The 24,886-nt window shown below is 38.1% G+C and overlaps 1 protein-coding gene across 2 annotated transcripts in view; it reads right to left on the reverse strand.

Annotated features, from left to right (window-relative positions):
* Positions 1-17,039: 17,039 nt before the first annotated feature.
* The window catches only part of WBP1L (WW domain binding protein 1 like), a 60,922-nt gene continuing 53,075 nt past the window's right edge, over positions 17,040-24,886 (reverse strand). For both annotated transcript variants that reach the window (XM_070752822.1, XM_070752824.1), the window contains exons 3-4: positions 20,408-20,569; positions 17,040-19,275 (exon numbers count right to left, since the gene is read on the reverse strand). In XM_070752822.1, coding sequence (XP_070608923.1) covers positions 18,533-19,275; positions 20,408-20,569 — 905 coding nt within the window. In that variant the 3' untranslated portion in view covers positions 17,040-18,532. The remainder of the gene's footprint in view (positions 19,276-20,407; positions 20,570-24,886) is intronic.

The raw sequence follows: 24,886 nt of genomic DNA on the forward strand, positions 1-24,886 counted from the left end.
ATCTGGAGTTTCCAAACACTCTTTAAAGGTAGTCCCATGTAGAGAGTGTTGCAGTATGGTTCCTCCTCATTCAGGACTGAAAATGTTTCACGATGGACCCATTTTCTCATTGGAAAGGAACATAAGGTTATATAATGCAGCTTCCAAGGAAGGATTCAGCTTCTGACTAAGCCTTCCCCAAATTTGTACTCTGCATGGCTAGGCGGGAATTTTGGGAGTGACGATCACTGGCAGTCTTCTGAGTTGAAGGAAACTTATTTTTTGCCAAGTGTTGAGACAGATCCAGGTAAGGTTTCAGACTTCCAGATAGCAAATCCTCTAGATCAGAAATAGCAGCAGTTGACTAAAGATTATGTTGACAAAACAAGTCAGACACCTTATGTAAAGTCTTGGCTTGCACCCACAAACTGAGAGCATGTTTACTGATTAACAAGGACGAACAGACCATGTCCAATGCTGCACAAGGCAGCATTTTTCTCTAAGCAGAGCAAGAATCTGGATTTTGTTGTCTTACTACATGTATGTTCAGTACATGCATACTTATTTATGGTAGAAGCTCTCTGTGTGTACTTTTTAATTTATAGAGCAACATTTTCAATGTGTTTTCAAAAGTTCAGAAAAAAAAGTACAATCCTGGTGCAATTTAATGTAGATTCTATTTGAGGGGTTCTTTTAAAAAAAAATCCTCATTTATGGCTGAAACAAACATTTTTTTTTCTTTTGCAACTATAGTTGTGGATGGTTTAGCATCCAATTGCCAAGAATTTTTCTTCTGAGCATCTGGCATTCAGTCACACACTATTACAGTGGTACCTCATCTTACGAATGCCTCTTCTAACGAACTTTTCAAGATACGAACCCGGTGTTTAAGATTTTTTTGCCTCTTCTTCTGAACTATTTTCACCTTATGAACCCAAGCCGCTGCTGCTGGGATGAAGGGGTTTCTTTTCCCCCCCTTTTTTGAAGAAAGAAAAGGGAGGGGCGGCTTGGAGGGGGAAAGACTTTGCATTAACAAAAGTAGAACAGCGTGCTTGCAGGCACTGAAAGGGTGTCTTTTGAAGAAAGAAAAGGGAGGGGCGGCTTGGAGGAGGAAAGATTTTGCAGAGAACAACATGCTTGCAAAGGCACTGAAAGGGTCTTTTGAAGAAAGAAAAGGGAGGGGCGCTCCCCTTGCCTTTCTTCCTTCCCACTCACCCTTTAACCTAGCCTTGCTTCTTCCACCCGTCCCCTTTAGCTGCTCCTCCCTGCCCTCTGTTCGCCTCCCTTCTAAAGTTTGGGATTTTCCTGAAGGATTTGCACGCATTATTTGCTTTTACATTGGTTCCTATGGGAAACATTGTTTCGTCTTACAAACTTTTCACCTTACGAACCTCCTCCTGGAACCAATTAAGTTCGTATCATGAGGTACCACTGTATTTCATTAGTCCTTTGAGGGGAAAGGTGGGTTGGCAGTTTTAAAGTAAAGCAAACACTTTTTTTTTGTCTGCGATCAAAGAAGTTGACATGCAGTAACCTGAATTTTAAAAGTAGATAGGTCGGTATTAGCAATTTATGCTCTTCTACTTTGTGCAGAGTGAGGGTAGTTTTTGTTCTTCAGGAACTGCAGAATTTGGGTTGAAGTCTGAACCAGATGGTGTCCTTTTGAATTCTCCTTCAGCATTTCAAAGTCTACAGTTGTAAAGACATTGAGAGGTGGGTTAAAGCTACTTCTGAGGGATTGGGCAGGGGCAAGAATGATTGTATGAAAGTGTTCTTCTCTGTGACTGGTCTTTTTTTCTGTTTCATTCATGTTTTTTTCTGTTGCTATTAAAAATGGTGAAGATTTCAGCCTGAATTCCCATTTTTATTGTTTGACACTGCTATCTGCTATTTGGCGGGACCCAGGAGAAGAGCCTTCTCTGTGGCGGCCCCGACCCTCTGGAACCAGCTCCCCCCAGATATCAGAGTTGCCCCCAGCCTCCTTGCCTTTCGCAAGCTCCTTAAAACCCACCTCTGTCATCAGGCATGGGGGAATTGAAATTTTCCCCTTTCCCCCTAGGCTTATAGAATTTATACATGGTATGCTTGTTTCTATGATTGGTCTCTTAAATTGGTTTTTTTAGATTATTTTTTAATATTAGATTTCTTACATTGTTTTCTTTATTGTTGTTAGCCGCCCCGAGTCTTCGGAGAGGGGCAGCATACAAATCTAATTAAACGAAACTAAAACTAAACTATCTTGCCCTTGTGTTTCTCACTCAGCATTAGAAAATGTGTATAAATAAAGTATGCAGAATTGCTTTGATTTTAAACTGATTGTGTCCCTTACCTGCACAGTTGATCCTGGTGATATAAAAATATTTCCTCATAGGCCCATTAAACACCAGATTGCAAAAAATGTACATGTGACACACACATTTACACACCACATATTTAGACATGTTCAGTGTTTAAACTTCACAGCAATGCTAGATAATTTTCCATAATAAACAAATTATTTAATTAATCTGTATACTGCAAAACTATATTCTTCAGCTATTGTTAAATTACAATGTTAATAAATAGATGTTTAAAAAGTCTGCAATAAAGTAGCATGGGGTTGTGTTAATTATATTTATATACAACCACAATCAAAAGACTAAACTCCTGGGATTTATAACTTAACAATGATGAGAGCCACCGTGGCACAGTGGTTAGAGTGCAGTACTGCAGGCTACTTCTGTCGAGTGTCAGCTGCCTGCAGTTTGGCAGTTCAAATTTCAGCAGACTCAAGGTTGACTCAGCCATCCAGGGTGGATAAAATGAAGACCCAAATTGTTGGGGGCAATATGGTGACTCGGTAAAACTGTATAGAGAGGGGGGTAAAGCACTGTAAAGCAATATATAAGTGCTATTGCTATAATTGGGACTAAGATTTCCATTGCTAAACATTGAAATCATAAAGTATGACATCATGTTACTGAACTGCTTAGCAATGGCAGTTCTGGTATTCCTCCATCGTTGTCTTAAACAAGGATCATACAGGTTGTGACGCAAGGATTGAGATACCCAGCATCCAGATCGTGAGTACCTGAGGGTGGGAAAACTGTCAGCCAAAACTTCTAGGACCAATCAGTTTAGTGCTGTCACTAGTTCAAGTAATCACTGAATGAGGACCACCTGTGTACACACATCAAAGATATAAATTTGTGCAACAAAATGCAGTTTGAAGCATTTGATAGAATATTACTGCAAAAGCAAGTAACTATAACACTACAGTGGTTCCTAGTCCTTAATTGGTTCAGGAGGCACAAGTTGTAAAAAGGATGAGCATCAAAAAAACCATGTGACTTAACAGGACCCTTTCTTTTAACTGGGAAGGACTTCCTATTCGTCCCTTCCCTTATGTCACCAACCTTTCTATCATTGCCTACTTCCTATTCAATCTCTGTGCCTGTCCCTCACTTCCTTTTGCAGAGACCTTCCAAAATGGCTGATTTCCTAGCTGTCTTCTGCAGTCCTCCCCAACTTCCTTTTGCAGCACGTCAAGCACCAAACAAACGCCGAGTACCAGTACAACATTTTTGTGTCAACGTTTTCGTAACACGAATACCAAATTCAACATGTTTTGAAGCAGTTAGGTACCAAGGTACCACTGCATTTAATTTCTCAGCTACTCCTGCTCTGAATTGTAATAAACTCTTCCCCCATTGTTCCAATTTAATCACTACATCCACAGATTAGATTCAAAATATAATTCAGTATGCATTACTCCATTCTAAAGGAATAGGATGACAATATGCTAAATGAATAGTGTTCTGCCGGCGTGTTTCAACCTCCCGTAATTACAGGGTAATTAGTCCAGGAAGACACACACCACACGATAAAAGGAAAACCCAAAAGTTTTTATAAACAGAAAAACAGAAACAGCTCCCTTTTTAAATGTCAAAGGGATTTTCTGTACACACAAGGCACAGGTTAAATGCAATCCAATTGCTCACCCAATAACTGGGAAATTGAGTCCAATTCTAAAGTCCAGAGAGTCCACACACAATCTTGAACACAAAAACCACGATCTTGATGAAACAATGAATCAGATAAACTGCCACAAGGCTAAACCAGCACGCTGTTCTTTTTATCTGTAGCACTAATTACAGCAGCCACACCAAACCACAGGTGGCCTCATTTTCTCTTGTAATAATCCTTCAGTTGTTGTCTCCTATGCATCACTCTACGCATGCGTGGATGTGTCATTAATTCTTGTTCAGAATCCAATGATGATACAGATGATTGATCTCTTCCTGGGCTGTCTGCCAAACTCCCCTCTTTCCTGTCACTCACGCTTCCTTGGTCAGAGGAGACTTCGTCGGCAGATTCCATCGGGAGAAAAACAGGCCTGTTTCTCCCACATCCACCTGCACATTCCTTGGGGCAGGAGCTGGGCCAGAGCTAACCACAACAAATAGTATAAGGTTTCAAGGATGCTGTTATGCCTTGAAAATCTAGATGCAGTTTAAACAAACATTATCTTTGAGATTATCCAAAATGTCATTTAATGTTCAGAAATTAGAAAATTTGTGTTGATGATTGCGTGATCACCATTGCATGATCACCATTAACCAAGTAGTTAATGCATGGGACTCACTACCAGATTCTATAGTTTCATCATCAAACCTCCAAAACTTTGCCCTTAGACTAACCACTGTTGACCTCATCTGATTCCTAGGGGGTCAGTAAGGGGCGTGCATAAGTGCACTAGCTTGCCTATTCTCCCTGTCCTAATGTCTCCCTCATATTAGTACCAATATCATGTATATAAACAGTGTTATAGCTTTGTATACTACCAATACATGCTTGACAAAATAAATAAAACAAATTAAAAAATTAAAATGTAGCAGAGAAAGAGCTGGCTTGTTTGAATTAAAATCAAGTGTCTATTTCAACATAGAGACAGAAGGGCAAAAAAAATTTGCCTTACTTTCAATGGTTGATTTTCCCTTTTGTAATTTTTATTTTCATTTATATATCATAGTCATATGATATCTCAAGACCTATAATGGTCACCTAACATCAAAAGCATCATCAAAAAAGCACAACAAAGAATGTTCTTTCTGCGCGAGCTCAGGAAGCTCAAACTGCCCAAGGAGCTGCTGATTCAGTTCTACAGAGGAATCATTGAGTCTGTCATCTGCACCTCTATAACTGTCTGGTTTGGTGCTGCAACCCAACAGGACCGACACAGACTTCAGAGGATAATCAGAATTGCAGAAAAAACAATTGCTGCCCATCTGCCTTCCACTGAGGACCTGTATACTGCACGAGTCAAAAAGAGGGCGAGTAAAATATTTACTGACCCCTCACATCCTGGACACAAATTGTTTCAACTCCTACCCTCAAAACGTCGCTACAGAGCACTGCACACCAAGACAACTAGACACAAGAACAGTTTTTTTCCGAACACCATCACTCTACTAAACAAATAACTCCCTCAACACTGTCAGACCTTCTACTAAATCTGCACTTCTATTCTACTAGTTTTTCTCATCATTCCTATCACCCATTTCCTCCCATGTTGACTGTATGACTGTAACTTGTTGCGTATATCCTAAGATTTTTATTAATATTGCTTCTTCATTGCTTATTTGACCCCTATGACAACCATTAAGTGTTGTACCACATGATTCTTGACAAATGTATATTTTATTTTATGTACGCTGAGAGCATATGCACCAAGACAAATTCCTTGTGTGTCCAATCACACTTGGCCAATAAAAAAAATTCTATTCTATTCTATTCTAGTCATGTTCTGTGTCACAGTTCTGTAAGATGCTTAAATTCTATCACTTAAATTAATTCCTGTTGCACCTTTCTTATTATAAATCTGCTTATCCTAGACCATTAATATGGGATAAAAAGAAGATTTATTGCTAAGAAAGTAAAAAACAGATTCATTCCTTTCTAGTTTCTATGTTCTAGTTTCCATGTTTTCCCCCCCAAAAGCGCCATTGACATTTGTATCTTCCTATTTTATACATTTCTCTACCATCTCAATCAAGATGAAATATATTCTTCTAGGTTTAATATTTAGAATAAAATGATATATGCTTAGTGACCTTGGATGTCCCTTGAGCTGGTAAACACACTTTTTGAAATCTTGCTGATGGAATGTGGATCTACAGGACAGTCAAGAAGATCATGCTGAATCACTTGTATCAGTATTTATATCCCTAACAGCTGCATCACAGGGTAAATTCTCATAATTCAGCTTCAGGATTCTATTACCTAGCTGTGGCTTGCTGAAGCTCACATTTTGTTAATCACAGTGAATGCAAAGACATGCATATAAAAATGTCAAGAAGACATTTGCCTGAAAGAAACAAAAAGATTAGAAATTAGAGCTCTCTATATTTTCAGTTCTATAACAATAAACAATACCTTAGGTAAATATTAAGTTATACATCAAATTAAGGTATAATTCTTGTTCTGCCGGGTTCTGTGATAGGAGCCTCCTGAAAATTCAAGGGTGCAAATTTCAGACACACACACACACACATACGTTTTAAAATTCAAAACAATGTTCTTTATCACAAAATTCAAAATGAACTAAGCACTTTTTTTGTATTGCAAAAAACACTGGTCCACAATTGGGTAGTCTGTACAATTACTCTTAAGCAGTCATTAAGTACTTAGCTAGCAGTTGTGAAGAAATTTCACACCCCTTCTTCTTCCCATGAAGTGTTGCTCTGCTTTGTTTTCAAAGGTGTGAAAAAGCAACAAAATCCAGAAAACTGGATTCCTGACGAACTGCGATAAGATATTCTTCCACAACGGCCAAACCCACATACTGCTATTTATAGCAGCATCCCTAATTATTGGAGCCCCACCCAAACACAGGTGGCCTCACTTATCTCCTGTAATATGTTCTTACTTGGTCTCTTCTACGCATAATTCTGCGCTTGCGTGGGTCCAAAACGTCATCATCTGAATCAATGGAAGATAAGGGAGATTGACTGCCTGGGCTGTGTGCCAAGCCCCCCTCTGCCAAGTCACTCTCACCTTCTTCTTCATCCGAGGAAACTAAACTCTGAACTGACTCTGTCGGCAATAACACAGGCCTGTGACATGTTGAAGTTTCCCCTGCATCCACCTCCCCATTCCCTGGGGCAGGAGCTGGGCCAGAGCCAACCACAACAAATTCTATAATAAGAAAGCCCAAATTTCAGATGTGGAACTCCATATATAATATTATAATCCAACAGTATAGCAACTGGGATAAGAATCATTCCTATTGCTAACAATGTGGATTGTTTTTTGTTAATTGGGGATCAGGAGTTAAACAAGGACTTCATGGGACTGAAACTTGCAATTTCGTAATAGTTTTCAACAAGCAAAGTCAATAAGGCAAATTGCCACAAATTCTGGATAGCACAAACAGGCTCTTGGGTGAGTGTGTGTTATGGATTATGGGGGTGGGTAAGGGAGGGATGCTGAAGTCCAAGTGTGGGTGGAAAAGGGAGGCAATTGTTACGTATTGAATATAGATAGGTGTGTTAAGCCCTGCTAAAGTGAAACTAACCTTTAGGTAACCCTGTTAACTCCAACTGTTTTGGAGGAAAACTTGAGTATAAATTATAGGCATTTGCCTGCTGTTCCTCAGTTCCAGTTTTGAGTCGATAAATGCTGTTGTAATAATAATAATTTAATAATAATAATTTATTAGACTTGTATGCCGCCCCTCTCCGAAGACTTGGGGCGGCTATTGTTGTAGCTAGGCTGGTCCGCTTCTTGCCTACTGAAGCCAACGACACAATAGCAATGTCGTGTAATGCAAGCTGGTTGAAACTCCTGAATCGTGATCATATGACCACAGGGATACTGCAATGGCCAGAACTTTGAGGACCAATCATAAGTACCCTTCATTTAGCAGTCGCAACTTTGAAGGCTGCTGAAACAAGTACAGTATTCATTAACCAAGGATTACCTATTACCTATTATAGTTTCCAGGCAGAATTAATTTCTCAGATTTACTTTTTAAACTAAGAAATTATTTTGGGTATCAAACCATGCTCCCACAATTAGCTATTCTTCTGAAGAATGTCAACATACAATTCTAGTTCAGTGTACTTTGAACAAATATATATTTGATTTTATGGATGGTGTGTTTGGGCTGTATGACTGTTTTAATAGGGTTTTTTAAAAGACTGTTTTAACATTGGATTTGTATATGATGTTTTGTTGTTGTGAGCCGCTCCGAGTCCTTGGAGAGGGGCGGCATACAAATCTAATAAATTATTATTATTAATTATTATTAGTGAAATTTAATAAGAATCTTTCCGCTGTAGTGAAATTACAGCCTTCAAAATTTGTGCCATTCTACTATGTATCGGTTTCCAGTATTGTTGAGTTTATAATATTATTACCATTTAGGAGGAAGGGATCCAAACACATTACGTTTCCAGCAGTTTTTTGGAAAATAAACTTTTCAATTTAGCAGTCAAGACTAGAATAATATGGTGATTTTCAAGGTAAATTTAGTATTCTTCCACTGCACATCCTGTATTGTATCTCTATAACTGTATTTAGATGCTGCATTCATTTAATCATATAGCCATTCATATTTCAGATTCTAAATCATAGTTCAGTAATAATTTATAAATTTCACCTAATATCCAGTAGGTTGAATTATAAGATTTTCAAATTTAGTCAAGCTTTTCAATGCTTGATTTTGTTTCTGTAGTTTTCTTGTGTAGCACTTTTATTTGATAATAACTGAAACCAATTAAATGTAGAACTCGGTATGCTAAAACAGAATTCCCCAACCTTTTTGGCTTTACAGAACGGACAGGTGGAGAGAGGATGGTTCTGTGTGAGCTCCATTTGGAAGTGGCTGCATGCACATACACACAAGAGTGCTAAGACGCTCTTGCTTATTTTTAATTTTTGTTATATTGAAAGTGAAATATTTTAATCTAAACAGAGTGTTTTCTATTCACGCTTATATTCCCATTAATGTTTTAAAGCTGTCTTGCCAAAAAACTTTAGAAAAGTTTGTATCTTCAACTAGTTATTTAAACAATACTTTTTATAACTCTGATTCCTCCCGATACAAATGTTTTATGCAAAACTGATTTGGAATAACATAAATTCTGATAATGTGGTTTGATTAGCAGCAGGAAGTCCGGCATGCCTAATCAGAAGTGCTGCCTTAGTTTTAATTTGTTCTTTCATTTTAAAAATAGTTTTCTGTAAGTGACCTTTGGAAAACTTAATACAAAAAAAGGTCCCTTGAACTTTTGGTTTTCATTATTGACTTTAATTGGTAACATTTGTACACATTTTAAAATGACTTCTAATTTGGAATCATGAAATGACATTTAAACCAGTGTTTCCCAACATTGGCAACTTTAAGATACTTGGACTTCAACTCCCAGAATTCCCCACCCAGCTGGCTGGGGAATTTTGGGAATTGAAGTCCAGATATCTTCAAGTTGTCAAGGTTGGGAAACACTGATTTAAACAATGGGACAACTATTAAATTTCCATTTTGTAGCTTATCTTAACTTGGTTAAGACATTATTATGTGGTTTCTTAAGATAAAATACTAAAAGGTTTGATCAGAAAGTATAGGAAGAAACCTAATTTCCTGCATCGTAAACTGGATTTCCCTTTTGAAGTTTCCTTTCCCAGTTTTCGCTTAGGAAAACATGAAAGCATGAAAACAAGGTGCATTTAGTGTCCCCAGTAATTGGGCATGGCCAATGGAGCAATAGTACGGGTGTCTCCCACGCTCCACGGGGAACCCATAATCTCAGCTGTTCGGAGATCTGGAACTGATCAGAACCAGGTCAGATGAACTCTGTAGGAGTGGTGGTGAAGAGAGGTACCAGTCAGTGGTCAGGGGGGCGGGCTTGCAAACCCCACAGGGAGCTGGCTCCAGCCTCACCATTAGTTTGGACAGTCATGATCAGACTGATTGAATAGAGAAATCATGGATTGCCTGGTGACAAGATCTCAGTGTTTGTGCTGGACAGTGGTGAGAAGTGCTGAAGCTGGTGAGTGTTTGGCCAATTTAATAATTAAAAGAAGAAATTTAAAACTTAAAAGGAAACAAAAGAGGTTTCAAAATGGAGTGAGCTGCTATCTAACAACTGGAAATACCACAGAGAGAGTTAAAGGAGCTGGACTAAAAGCTCAAATTTGAGGATGTTTTTATAACTGACTTGGTGGAAGTTCAAATGACTGGAAAAAAACACAGAATCTGAAGAAAATATTTTAAAAGTGCTAACTAGATTTAAAATACAGAGACTTTTTTTAAAAAAAGAGCTGTTTTGTTATATTGGGAATTGACAGTGTCACCTGCTGGTTAAAAGAAAATGCTGCAATTCAGATTGTGGAAGCATGAATTTGCTGACAGCTAGAAACTGACCTTAACGAGAAGATATCTAGGAGTTTGAAAAAACTTAAAAGCACTGTGCATTGTGTTTGATGATACAATATTTGGGTGATAGAAGATAAGAGGATTTTGAATTGGACTGGACTGAAATACCAAGAGACTCTATGGACTTGAGCATCAAATTAAAAAAATTGTGAACTTTGTGAATTGTGAACTTGACAATATGGAGGCATGCATTTAGGAAGAATTAACATTGACTGGGATGTTAAAATATATTTATGAAGATATAAAAAAATATTTTGGAAATCAGAGGTGGAAAGAGAACAGAAATGAAGCTGGATTATAAAGAACATTTAGAATTAACAATGGTGCAAAATAAAATGAATAAAATGAAGAACAAGAAGACTCCAAAGATGAAAAGATAACTGATTTTTTTTAAAAAAAACACCATATTGATTACAGTGATAAGAAAAAAGCAAGAGGGGAGCATTGGTATCAGAGGAAGCAATTTAAAAATGAGGGAGGTAATAGAGAAAAGAGACTAGGAGGAATTGAGAGTAGACCTACACAAATATATTTTAAAGGAAGAAAAGGTGTTTGGAAAAAAAAGTAGGTACAAAAATAAAAGAAAGAAAAAGTTAAAAGAAGGAGGTGGAAGGGAAAAATTTACAAGAAATTGAATTTTTGAGAGATTAAAAAACCCCTCCTAGCCTTCTGAAAGGCTGTGAAAACATGGATCTGTCCACAGGCCTGGGGGCCATTAACAACTAGCTGTCCCTAGAGATATGAATAGTTGTTGAATAAATGTAACATTTGAGAGGTTTTTAATTGGTTATTTTATTATTGTCGTTATATTGCTAATCTTTTATTATGTATTTATTATTTTATAATGATTGTACTCTGTCCAGAGTCTGCGAGGAGTTGGGCAGCTTAAAAGTTCAATTAAATTAAATTAAAAGAGAATGGGTGATTGATGATGGAATGTGATAATTTTTTTAGAATTATTGTTTTATATTTAATTGTTAACAATATTGTGTATAAGTTTGTATAATTAATCAGCATAATTATTTAGTTAAAATGTCTTTTATAGGTTAATAATTCTATATTAGATTGGTAAATGGTGGATTGAATTAAATTTTCATGTTGAAAAGGAAAAAAGAATAAATAAAAGAAGGGAAATAAACTAGACTACAGTAGTCAATTGTTGGAAGGATATATAATTTGAACATATATAACTGTTGGAAGAATATATAATTTGAATATATATAATCTTTATAAGATTTGTTTTATTTAAGATTTGTATAACTTACAAATTTGATTTATGATGCAGGATCTATATAATTATTACTTTTAAAGATCTTTATACATTGGGTTTTTTGTTATGGAGATTTTAGAATGTTATTAATCAATGTATAGAGATGTAGTGATAAGAATAGAATTAGTTTAAATATGGAGAATGAGTTAAAATAAAAAAACCAGAGTAATGAAGTTGGAAAATATGAAACAGGAAATCAGAAATTTAGGGCATTTAGAAATGCTAGAATAAAAAAATGATGAGTAAAGATATAAACTGAGGAGAGGGAGGAGTACTACATAAAATTAAGAGGTATAAGAGATAATAAATATGTCTGGAAGATAAGCTATAGCGATTAATTGGGAAGAAAGTTGAAAATTAAAGATGGTAGACCCAGGCAACAAAATAGGAGAAAGGAGGCAGCATTAGAATAATAGAAAATATACCTAGAAGAATATTATATATGGATAAAGGGAAAGATACAAGTTTAATAACTCTGATGTTGGAATGAACTCAGGGTTTTTGAATTGCTCATTTGTCAACCATAAAATGGATTATGATTAGATGTACTTGGGGAAGGATAAGAGAGAGGAAGAACAAATAGAAAGCAAGGGGAGAGAGGAGGGAAGTAGGAAAGGTAGAGAGGGAAAAAGAAGATAGAAAGAAATATAGAAGGAAAGCAGACGGGAGATAAAAGTATAAAATGGAGCAAATTAAGGATATAGATTGACATTTTGGAGAGAAAGGTATAACTACGGGTGTTTTTATATTATGGTATATGTATGGATGTTTATGTAAGTTTGGTGATTTTTTTTTGAAGTATGCCTACTTTTATACATCAAAAATGAGATATACTGTATATATATATATACCAAATCTGAATTACAAAAATACAGGCAGCTACTAGATGGCAGCAAAGAGATTGTGCACTACTGATTTTTTTTTTTAAAAGAGCCATAAGATGCATGCAGTGCTGAAAATTCAACTTCTGCACATGTTCAGAAGGGGGGGGGAATTCCCCCTCCAAAATAAAAATATTTTTTTAAAAAAGATGGCCCATCCATGGACCGGCACTGACCAAACCGGTTCTGCGATGTCACCAGCAGGTTGCTACTGGTTCGGAAAAATCAGCCCGAACTGGGAGGATCGCAGCTCGGCTACAAAATTAGATAAGACCCCCGCCCCTTATGAGTCTGACCACCAATCAGGGTGCATTTCTTACACAGGAACAGGAAGCTCTAGGGTGGGGTGCAGAGAAGAAGTAAAACCAGGACACTCTCAGCATCTCAGCCCGTTTTCCCCCCTCACCCAATATCTTCAAAGCATGTAAGCCTGTCCACCATTAAAACTATTTTTCCAAGCAGTATTTCAAGTGTCTCCCCTTCCCTTTGAAACTGAACTCAGGATATTTTTTCCAAAAGCTCAAAGGTGGGGTATGCTGTTCCTAAAAAGGATTTCCCATAGAAAACTATGAAACCACATGAGGTATTCTGCTTTTATAATAGAGCCACTATCTAGCTTGTCTCTTTCTTACACAACTGCCCACAATTTCCAAAATAGAAGCTCTTCCATAGCGAGGAAGGAGGTAGGGGAAATTTATCTTTTGCTAACTTCATTCACAGTCTCTTTGTAGGACTTCAATACATCTGCAAGTTATTCAAGGCTGATGGAAAACGAGAAGTACTACATTATAGTTTGGAAAGAGACTGAAATATGAAATAGCTTGTTCTGCAGAACTGCAGAAAAAACAATTGCTACCAAGCTGCCTTCCATTGAGGACCTGTATACTGCATGAGTCAAAAAGAGGGCAGGGAAAATATTTACTGACTCCTTGCATCCCGGACACAAACTGTTCTATTCTATTCTAAAGCCTATCAAGTCTTTTTCTCAACCCATTAAATAATGTAGGATTTATCAACCTTTCATTCAATAATATATAGGAAGCAAACCTATATATTCCTGATAATTTGAACTCTTTGCAAGAATTGAATTTTTTTTCTGAGTTTGGCCTTTGAAAAGAACATCCATCCAAGATTTTTGAAACAAGCAAACCACACTTCAACCAAGAAACTTGGGAATCCCACTTCCAGTTGTGTAATTTTGCATCTTAAATATGGTAATGTATCACAGATCAAACTGAAATGCATTGAAAACAAGTTTCAGAATAAGCTCTGCTAAAGTTTGCTGCATACACAACCTAATCTTGTATCGGTTACAGAACTTGTGCATTTTTAAAGTGCCGCAATATTGTTTTTATAAAATAAATTCCCCAGAAAGAGGAAAACATATTCCAGTTGTCAGCAGAAATGAGAAACCTAATCTTTCAAAGTAGTTCCACAAGTACAAGGGACACAATGGGGAGAGTAAATGAATTTTAGGCAATTGCCTAAAATCAAGGTAAGCCATAATTGCAAGAATTGCTACATTTGCCTTAGAATTGTGAAGGGTGTGTGTCTCCTGCTTGGCAGCGGTTACCGTAACTTGTTGATACAGGGGAGCCTCCTAAATCAATGAGCAATCAACAATAGCTTGTTGTTTTGCATGAGAGGGTGCATATGCGTCAGACACCTAGGATAATTCTCCCCATGTTATATAACAGACCCAGGAGACCATATTAAGGCATGATGAAAAGGGTTATTTTCTTCCAGCCCTTGTGGGAGGACAGCAATAGGTGGAGAATAATGCTAAAATACCTGTGGGCTCTTTTAAACTGGGCCTATAGCCAAGTGAACTGGAAAAACATTCAACCTCAGAACACAGCTGCTCTTTGATTACAAATAAACCCAGAAATAAATTATCTGTCTCCTATTTCAAATGTACTGATGAGGGCTTGGCACTGAGGAAGTTAGCGCTGCTTTGCTTACTTACCCTTAGATATGTACACTAAGCAAATTGCCTAGGGCATGTATAGAATAATTTGGCACCTTTTCAACGAGCTTGGATTTCCTTCATGTGGGCTTTCCAGAAGTAACAGCCACTTGTACTGTCATCACAAATCATTTACAGAACATACTGCATTCTGTACTATTTCTCTCTGATTCTAAGGCCCCTCTATGATTCAAGCGCAGTGCAAATGTGCTAGGAAGATCAAAGTGATTTAACGTGATGAACATGCAATAAAAACACAAGGAAGGCAATCAACATTTAGTGTACATTTGTGGGGGGAAACTTTAGCAATGTCTTCACTGAAAACAAATAAAAGAGAACTTGGTATTAGTGAATAACTAATTGCTACATTAGCTTAGTAACTGAGTTGATGTTGTCTACCAAGCCAAACTGTAATTCATTTGGGCTTGTGTTAGCAAGTGTGAAACCAACTCTAGCTATGACACAACAAAATTCCATTTGAAAATGTTTCAACTGCAGTGTTCCCTCGATTTTCGCAGGTTCAAACTTTGCGAAAAGTCTATACCACGGTTTTTCAAAAAATTAATTAAAAAATACTTCGCGGGTTTTTTCCCTATACCACGGTTTTTCAAAAAATTAATTAAAAAATACTTCGCGGGTTTTTTCCCTATACCACGGTTTTTCCTGCCCGATGACGTCATATGTCATCGCCAAACTTTCGTCTGCCTTTAATAAATATTTTTTAAAATAAACTTTATTAAATAAACATGGTGAGTAATAATCTAAATGGTTGCTAAAGGAATGGGAAATTGCAATTTAGGGGTTTAAAGTGTTAAGGGAAGGCTTGTGATACTGTTCATAGCCAAAAATAATGTATTTACTTCCGCAACTCTACTTCGCGGAAATTCGACTTTCGCGGGCAGTCTCGGAACGCATCCCCCGCGGAAATCGAGGGAACACTGTACTTTAGTTAAAATGACAATTATTGGACACATCATAAGAAGAAAAATATCAGTTTTCTTCCTTTTTCATAATATATATATTAATCAATGGGAAAGAATAATGAGTTAGACATCCTAAAACATATTGCACAATGTATAATCTATGAAGATTTAGATCACTGGTAGAAATAAAAAAAAACATAGACCAACATTCACTGGATCTCTTCAGCCCTTTTCAACCCGATGCTATTTGCTATTCCTAAAATACCAGATTGTTATTGGTATTTTAACTCTTAACTCCTAACCCAATACTAGGAAAGTAGGTATATTACACAATCTTTGGAAAAATGAGATTATCAGTTTTTGTAAAACAGCAGCAGACATTTCCGTTAAAATGTGGAAGTTGTTTAGTTTGGTGTTAATGTGCAATTACTACAATAGAACATTATGTCTCATATGTACAGAACATGACAGGAAAAGTTCAATGTGAGATGGTTATAATTATTTTGTTGCCAGGGATACTATTTTGGAGGTGAAATGTGGTTTGGGTTGGTCTGTTATTGTCACATTTGGATAGGAATCTGCAGGAACGCCAATATACCAAGAGTGATAAGGAATGCATATACACTTCTCTTGGTATATCTCCAAGACATTATGTCAAAACATTAGAAATGTTTATTTCTTATGTTCAGGAAGATGGTGTGTATATGTATGTATGTATGTATGTATACACACACACACACACACACACATATATACATACATATAAATATATAAATATAAATATATAAATATATTTGCCATCTTCCTGAACATAAGAAATAAACATTTGGGTTGGGCCATTGGGATGATTTTTGCTGTCCCCAGGCTTCAGGAGGCTTTTCTGAAGCCTGGGGCGAGGGAAAATGGCCAGAGAGTAATATATATCTATATCTATATCTATATATTACTCTCTGGCAATTTTCCCTCTCCCCAGGCTTTGGGAAAGCCCCCTGAAGCCCGGAGATGGCAAAAAACGGCCCAACAACCCAACCGGAAGTTTGGAAAAAAACTTCCGGTTAGGCCATTCGCTCGTTTTACACCATTCCTAGGGTTTAGGAAAGCCTCCTGAAGCCTGGGGACAGCAAAAATCATCCCAATGGCCCAACTGGAAGTTTGAAATTTGTATGCCGCCCTTCTCCTTAGACACAGGGCGGTTTACAACATGTTAGCAATAGCACTTTTTAACAGAGCCAGCATATTGTCCCCACAATCCGGATCCTCATTTTACCCACCTCGGAAGGATGGAAGGCTGAGTCAACCTTGAGCTGGTGATGAGATTTGAACCGCTGACCTGCAGATCTAGCAGTCATGGGGACATAATGCCATGGGGGTGTGCGCATACGTGGGGGGAAGCTGGGGGGTTGTGCGCATGCACAGGTGGGGGGGGGGGCTCTGCACTATGAATGTGGGCAGCCAAGCCGAAAAAGGTTTGCCATCAGTGGTCTAGTGAAAATGTGCAGCTCTGGCTTCTATTGCTATTTTCACTGCATAACAAACCAAACAACCATTTTTCATTGTGATGTTTCTGCTCTATTTTTTCCCCAAGAAAATGAAACACAAGGAATTATCAGAAAAAAAGGCATTATATTTGGGTTTACATCGTATTTCAAATTGATTTTGGTTTCAAACAATCAAATCTGAAAGTCTATTTTATAACAATAAATGACCCAGACAACCGTAATTCAAGAAAAAAGGAAAGGGGAAAATAAAAAGAGATGTCCATCACACATAATATAGAAACCAAGGGTTGGTCTCTTTCATAGGAACACTCCGAGGAATGTTAGATTCAGTTGTTTTGAGTTTCTTCCCCTTCCCTTTGGTGTTGTTACTAACAAAAAGTCCATTGTTTGGTTAAAGCAAAGCAACAGTCCTTTTTTTTTCTTTCCTGCAGTCTTACAGCAGCAAATTTCGTCTTACCAGTAGGAAACACACATGCAGACACACACACACACACACACACACACTCACATACATTGTACAGTAGCCTGTGCCGCTTCCAAGAGAGCGAAACACAGACACTCAGTTCTTTTAAGTGGTCACTTGTTAGAATCATACTAACCTTTGGACTAAGGAAAGAAAATACTGCACAGGTCTTCCACGTTAATGTTGCAAACTATCCATTTGCAACTGATTAGATTTCCCCATTTGTTCAAAAAGCATCGCTGAAATCTGAAGGCACCTGAAGACAGCCCTGTTCTTTTGTATGTTTTGGTTTTGTGATTCTTAACTAGTGTGCTGGTCTGAAATTGCAAAACCCGTCCTTTTGCTCTGCAGCATACTAGTTGCAAGTTACATAAAGACCAAGTACTGGAAAAGGAGAACTTCTTCAAGGAGTCTCAACTTACAGCTACACATTTGCCTTAAAAATAAAATAAAGGGCAATGTCTGAAGGCCCCTCTTGCATAAACGCTGTGTTTTTGGCTAACCTTTTTGTTTTTGGAAGAAACTGGTCCTTTACCAGCTTCGAGAAGAAAACTTTTATTACAGGCTGTTGTAATCAAAATGCACCAGAGATGCATTCTACTGTCTAAAAGCAAAAACCGTAACAACCCACTCTTTTGGGAATTTATTTAAACTTCTCCATAGTACTCTACCTAAACGTATTGCCAGGGCTATCAAAGGCCACAGGCTTTTGGGAAGACACCTGAAAAGAGGGGTGGGGAAAATACACCAATGAGATTGGGCACTTGGGGGGGGGGCATGTTAAACACTAGTACTCCTTGTTCTCACCCATTTGAAGTTTCTGATCAGAAAATAAAGCAGATCCTGAAAACGTTTAAGGTGACAACCAACCAAATAAACCATCACCAAAATCAGCAATAGGAAGTGGTGTGTTTTTTCCCTCTATGTATAAATGATCACACTTCAAATCAAGGCCCTAACAGAGGACAGAAGAGGCAATTTTAGCACAAAAAGAAGGAAAGAAAGGCCTAAACATATCTGCCGCCTTCTTGAGAGATTTTAAATTATTCCCATAGTTACATCTGAAGAAAAAGACGAACCAATTTGGTTTTGGTTATATTTATCATTTTGTAGATCTTCCCTTCTGACATTGTTTTAGCTGGGAGATGTATTGGCATAAGAGTTTGGAGAGTCTTGCTCATTTATGGTGTTCAGGAGCACACACACAGGTTGTCTGGAGAGGGGTTGGTTATTGTGTTCTCCATGCTGTTCATCCGAAGCGCTGAAAAGCCCTTCTTCCTCATCTCCATGGGGTGGGTGGCCACTGCAACTATCACAGAAGTCCATAGATCCATCGTCAATGAACCCATCTAACTCCTTGAGATCATTATCATGGTGGTCCTGGTTACAGATACAGATTTCAATGCCTGAATCTCCAGTAAACCTCCGGTGCCTGCCAGGTGTCTTGTCTTTAGCATCTGAAAAAGCGCTGTTTTGATCTAAGCTTTCCGAGTTGTAATCCTTAAGCAATTCTTCCTTGCACTCCGATTCCTTATCAGAAGTAGAAACGTGGTCAGCTGCATCTTCCAATTCCACTGTGCTGCTGCAATTCCTTGGCTCGCCACATGTTGTTTTGGTAGTTGATCGCTCAACTGGCGGACTGGAGGATTCAGAATGCCCGACGCTTGGAGAGGCGGCGCTATCTATATTTCCATTATTGTTTTCTGCTCCTGATAGCGTAGCTGGCTGAGCTGGATGAAGGCTTCTTGTATCCGGTGCTGTACAGCCATTGCCGGTTGGAATGCATTGCTGATGTAAGGCACTATATGGTGGGGGAGGGGTTGGAGGTCGATTCACCACTTCCTCATAGGGAGGTAGTAAATAATTTGGCAAAAATCCTAAATGGGGAGGTAGGGAGGACAAGTTACTTCCATATTTCTATATAGATGATATCTAAATCACAGTAAGACCCATAAGTACATTTCTAGCTATTTTACGTTTGTTTTGTTTTTACAAAATCTGAATTTCTTACTGCATGTAGGAAGTAGCAATTGCTTATGTAGTTAACATGCAGGAAATATTCAAACCCAGAAATTCATATAAGCAGTTTATGCGGCCTTTGATACAAGTGATGCTAAATTAATTAACTGGCCCATGACTAAACAAAATTCTGGAGAAGAAAAGGAAATATATAGATATCTTAACCATCCATTACAAAACTATAGATCCTTTTAACTATGGTAGTATTTCTCAGAAATAAACTTGGCATGTAAGTACTTTTCCTTTACTTACTTTTCCTTTCATATTTCCTTTTCTTACTTGTTACAAAATTTAACGCTGATGTCCTGCAGATACTTTGGATTATGGTTCTATGGTATTATCTGGGTTTTACAGTAATTGCACTGAGAAACACTGCGAATTATCAGGTTGCCTGTTCTTGATGTACTAAATATGTCTACACTTTTTAGTAAAACACAGACAGAAAAGTGGCACCAGACAATACTACAAATCTTAACAAGAGATCTCAGATATCTAGCTCCTTTTGCGTTCTAGTGATATGTTTTTTTACTCCTTTTTAGTAAAGCTCCATGACACTGATGTTGTCACAGATGAAAAAGTATAAAAAATACCATCAGCTCAGCTTTTATTACTACTACTGATTTTGTTCAGACTAATCAGCCAATATGCCTCTTGTTTCCTACTATGCTTGATGCAAAGTTAGCTCATGGTTTTATCTTTGAGCTTCAGTCAGTCTCCTATACAACTTAAATTTTGCCTATATCAGTAAAGGCAAGCCAACTTCAACTAGAACAGCCCAATTGCTAGAAAGGTTAGGGTGCAGTTTCTCAGGATATTATAAACCTGCACTCTCTCCTCATCAACCAACCTTTCTGTACCATTCCTGCCTTTTTTTTCCTTTCTTTTTTTTTGGGTGGGGGGGAGTCCCTGTTGTAACCATGCCCCCTCTCAATTTAGGAATATTTTCGTCTTGGTCTTTGAAGACAGCTACTCCTTGCATGCAGTACATACGGAAATAAAATGGCAGGGTGGAGTAGTTATGTGCTTCACGATAGGCAATCAAGTTAATTTCATGTTGTCTTTGCTGTGCCTGAAGTCTGTGTTTGGCGCGTCGGTGGTGGCAGACACAACAGCAACTCAAAATGATGATGATCGTCCATACTAGCCAGAACCCTGTGGAAAAAGAAAAAGGAGGAAGAGAAAGTCAATTTTATTCGGAGTTGTATCTATATCTACTGCGTATATGTGTAACTTTTATTTTACTTTATTTATTTTATTCGGAGCTGTATCTATATCTACTGCGTATGTGTGCAACCATTTGCAGCGAGTCTGCCTCTGTCAATAGACCAAGTGTCAGGAAACATAAGTAGAAACAACATGCAGAATTACCAGGTATTTTTACATATTTATTCCAGTCAACTATAAATTAGAGTCATTACTAAAGACTAAAAATGAAGATTTGAATGAAAGTGGCCTGTGGGAAGCCCACAGTTCATACCATGGAGGTCAAGTGAGAACTATTGCTTCTGGAAGAAAAGGGAGCATATTTTAAGGCTGACTTCATGTCAGGTAAGATTTTAAAAAAAGTATGAATGGGAAAGAAAGATGAAATAACCATAAATATATAGTTCTTATAAAAAAACATTGTACTTTAGTTTTGTTAAGAAATAACAAAGTATCCTTAAGGTAATAAAATGCTCATGATAAACAGCCAAAATCAGAGTATTCAGAATCAGTCCATTGGTCAAGCCAGTAATATCAATGGTGTGAGAAGAGGGAAAGTCCAGAAAACAATCCTAAGGTCAAACCAGTAAATCAAGTACAGTGGTACCTCATCTTACGAACGCCTCTTCTAACGAACTTTTCAAGATACGAACCCGGTGTTTAAGATTTTTTTGCCTCTTCTTCCGAACTATTTTCACCTTACGAACCCAAGCCGCTGCTGCTGGAATGAAGGGGTTTCTTTCCCCCCCCTTTTTTTGAAGAAAGAAAAGGGAGGGGCAGTTTGCAGGGGGAAAGACTTTGGAGAGAACAGCAAAGGGTGTCTTTTGAAGAAAGAAAAGGGAGGGGCGGCTTGCAGGGGGAAAGGCTTTGGAGGGAACAGCGTGCTTGCAGAGGCACTGAAAGGGTGTCTTTTGAAGAAAGAAAAGGGAGGGGCGGCTTGCAGGGGGAAAGACTTTGGAGAGAACAGTGTGCTTGCAGAGGCACTGAAAGGGTGTCTTTTGAAGAAAGAAAAGGGAGGGGCGCCCCCCCTTGCCTTTCTTCCTTCCCACTCACCCTTTAGCCTAGCCTTGCTTCTTCCACCCGCCCCCTTTAGCTGCTCCTCCCTGCCCTCTGTTTGCCTCCCTTCTAAAGTTTGGGAACGATATGCACACATTATTTGCTTTTACATTGATTCCTATGGGAAACATTGTTTCATCTTACAAACTTTTCACCTTACGAACCTCCTCCTGGAACCAATTAAGTTCGTATCATGAGGTACCACTGTAAATTCAAAAAGGAGACAGCAATCAGGAGGGGAGAAGATCTGCCACATCTGTCCAAACTGAGGACCATATCAAATCTGGGTCCTGAGAGAGCAACTTCAACAAAAAATTGCAGACTCGGTCCTCAATCTGAATGGATGAGGACAACCCATCCTGAATGATGACTCTTCACATGATGGAGAATATAAAGCGTATGTATGTATTATGTATGTGTACGTGCATGCAGATGCATTTTTTAAATTACTTATATAATGCCTGAACTTGAGACGTGAGTACTTGTAGATTCTGGGCAAAGAAAAGTACTTTACATTTTACATTAAAAATAATTTAGGGAAAGAAGAATTATATAATCTTAAGAAAAATGAGAACTGTAATTGAATTGGTACATACTGCCAACTCTGGTGGTAATGCTCATTTAGTTACTCATTTAGGGCAAAGGTTTTGAGGAAATTGGGAAAATTACTCAGAAATATGTGTTAATTCAATTATATTTTTTTCACTGCAAGTGTAGCACAAAAAACAGTTCAATTGTTTTCTGTTAATTGCAAGCTCTTCCATTGCAAAGCCCCAAAATGTGAGTAACCTCTTCCTTTGAATCAACAGTAGCTAAAATATGGAAAACGGTACTAGCTGAAAAAATTACACAAATGCAAAGAATATTAAGAAATTCATTTTGAAAACCAAAACTAATTTTGGTTTCCAGTATTTTAAGCTTTTTCAAAGACTATCTTCTAGTTGAACAGCTTCATCTAAAAAGATACATTTCTAAGCAAAACCATGAAATTCTTGTATTAAGTATTTCTCAATAAAATATGAAGAGAATGAGCACACTTAATTCATTGTTTTAAGGTATCACAGTACAGCAATTTTTGAAAGATAAGGCAAATTCATGGTAAAAATTCATGGTAAAAATGCAGAAGGCACATTTACATTATTATTATTATTATTATTATTATTATTATTATTATTATTATTAATTAGATTTGTATGCCGCCCCTCTCCGTAGACTTGGGGCAGCTCACAACAAAAACAAAGACAATGTAAGAACAAATCTAATAATTTAAAAAACACTAAAAACCCCATTATTAAAAGCAAGCATACACACAAACATACCATGTATAAACTGTATAGGCCCGGGGGAGATGTCTCAGTTCCCCCATGCCACCACAGAGAAGGCTCTTCTCCTGGGTCCCACCAAACGACATTGTTTAGTCGACGGGACGCGGAGAAGGCCAACTCTTTGGGACCTAACCGGTCGCTGGGATTCGTGCGGCAGAAGGCGGTCCCGGAGATATTCTGGTCCGATGCCATGAAGGGCTTTATAGGTCATAACCAACACTTTGAATTATGACCGGAAATTGATCAGCAACCAATGCAGACTGTGGAGTGTTGGTGTAACATGGGCATACCTTGGGAAGCCCATGATTGCTCTCGCAGCTGCATTCTGCACGATCTGAAGTTTCCAAACAGTTTTCAAAGATAGCCCCATGTAGAGAGCATTACAGTAGTCGAACCTCGAGGTGATGACGGCATGAGTGACTGTGAGCAGTGAGTTCCGGGCCAGATAGGGCCGCATATCCTAAGTTCAAATTGAGGATAGCCAACGGGACACAAGTTTCTTTTTTGTAATATCAGCTGGCTTTGTAATTTTTCTGAACTACAGTTTAAATTTTCATTGCATCTTAGTGTAAAATTTGCTGTATTGTGACTATGCTAACTATGTAGAAAATGGTGGGATCTCCCCTCTGGTCTCCGTCTTATGATGTGGATTGGCAAAGCAAATAGAGCAGCTGGATTGGTTAAAGCAGGAAATTCACTGAGCCAGTGTGTCACTGGCAAACTGCAGACATATTGTGTGGGTTGTGTACGGTTACAATGCTGGCTATAGAGAAGAGAGTCCATACTTTTATTTCCAAAAAATATGCAGGGTGGTCAAGTAAAACACCATGGTAGCTTCCCAGTAAAGCAGAAGAGGATTCTGAAAGCACCTGATTCAGGTGGTGTGTGTATATGTGTGCGTGCTGAAGCTGTGAAGGGATCAGCTGCTGCTGGAGTGGTCCTAAGTGGGACCACTCTTCCCTGCCTTATTGTCAATGTTGCATCGCCATCAGATGTTGACGAATAGCTCCCTTACCATTTAGAATATACAGTAGTCTCATTACCAATGCAGTATCATTTATTTTATTTTTATTTATTTTATTTACCGGTATTTATTTTGTCCAATACACAATACACATTGAAGAGAAAGATATGTAATAATATAAGTAAAGAAAAGAATAGAAGAAAAGATATAAAAGTATAGGTGAACATATTTGAAAGGAAGAAAAGATAAATGAGATAAGGAGAGACAATTGGACAGGGGACGGAAGGCACACTGGTGCACTTATGCACGCCCCTTACTGACCTCTAAGGCAGTGTTTTTCAACCAGTGTGCCGTGGCACACTAGTGTGCCGTGAGATATGGTCAGATGTGCCGCGAAGCTCAGAGAGAGAAAGAGAGAGAGAAAGAAAGAAAGAGAGAGAAAGAAAGCAAGAAAGAAAAAGAAAGAGAATGAGAGAGAGAGAGCAAGAGAGCAAGAGAGAGAGAGGGAAGGTGAGAGAGAGAAAGGGATGGAGAGAGAGAAAAAAGAAAGGGAGAGAAAGAGGGAGGGAGAGGGAAATAGAGTGAAAGGGAGGAAGAGAAAGAGAATTTTTTGTCCAAACTTTTTTTACTCCCCCCCCCTCAATGTGCCCCATGGTTTTGTAAATGAAAAAAATGTGCCGCGGCTCAAAAAAGGTTGAAAATCACTGCTCTAAGGAATCTGGAGAGGTCAATCGTGGATAGTCTAAGGGAAAAATGTTTGGGGTTAGGGGTTGACACTTCTGAGTCATGTAATGAGTTTCACGCTTCGACAACTCGGTTGCTGAAGTCATATTTTTTACAGTCAAGTTTGGAGCGGTTAATATTAAGTTTGAATTTGTTGCGTGCTCTTGTGTTGTTGCGACTGAAGCTGAAATAGTCATT

Source organism: Erythrolamprus reginae, chromosome 5 (genome assembly GCF_031021105.1).
Source record: "Erythrolamprus reginae isolate rEryReg1 chromosome 5, rEryReg1.hap1, whole genome shotgun sequence".
In the NCBI taxonomy this organism is placed as follows: domain Eukaryota; kingdom Metazoa; phylum Chordata; class Lepidosauria; order Squamata; family Dipsadidae; genus Erythrolamprus; species Erythrolamprus reginae.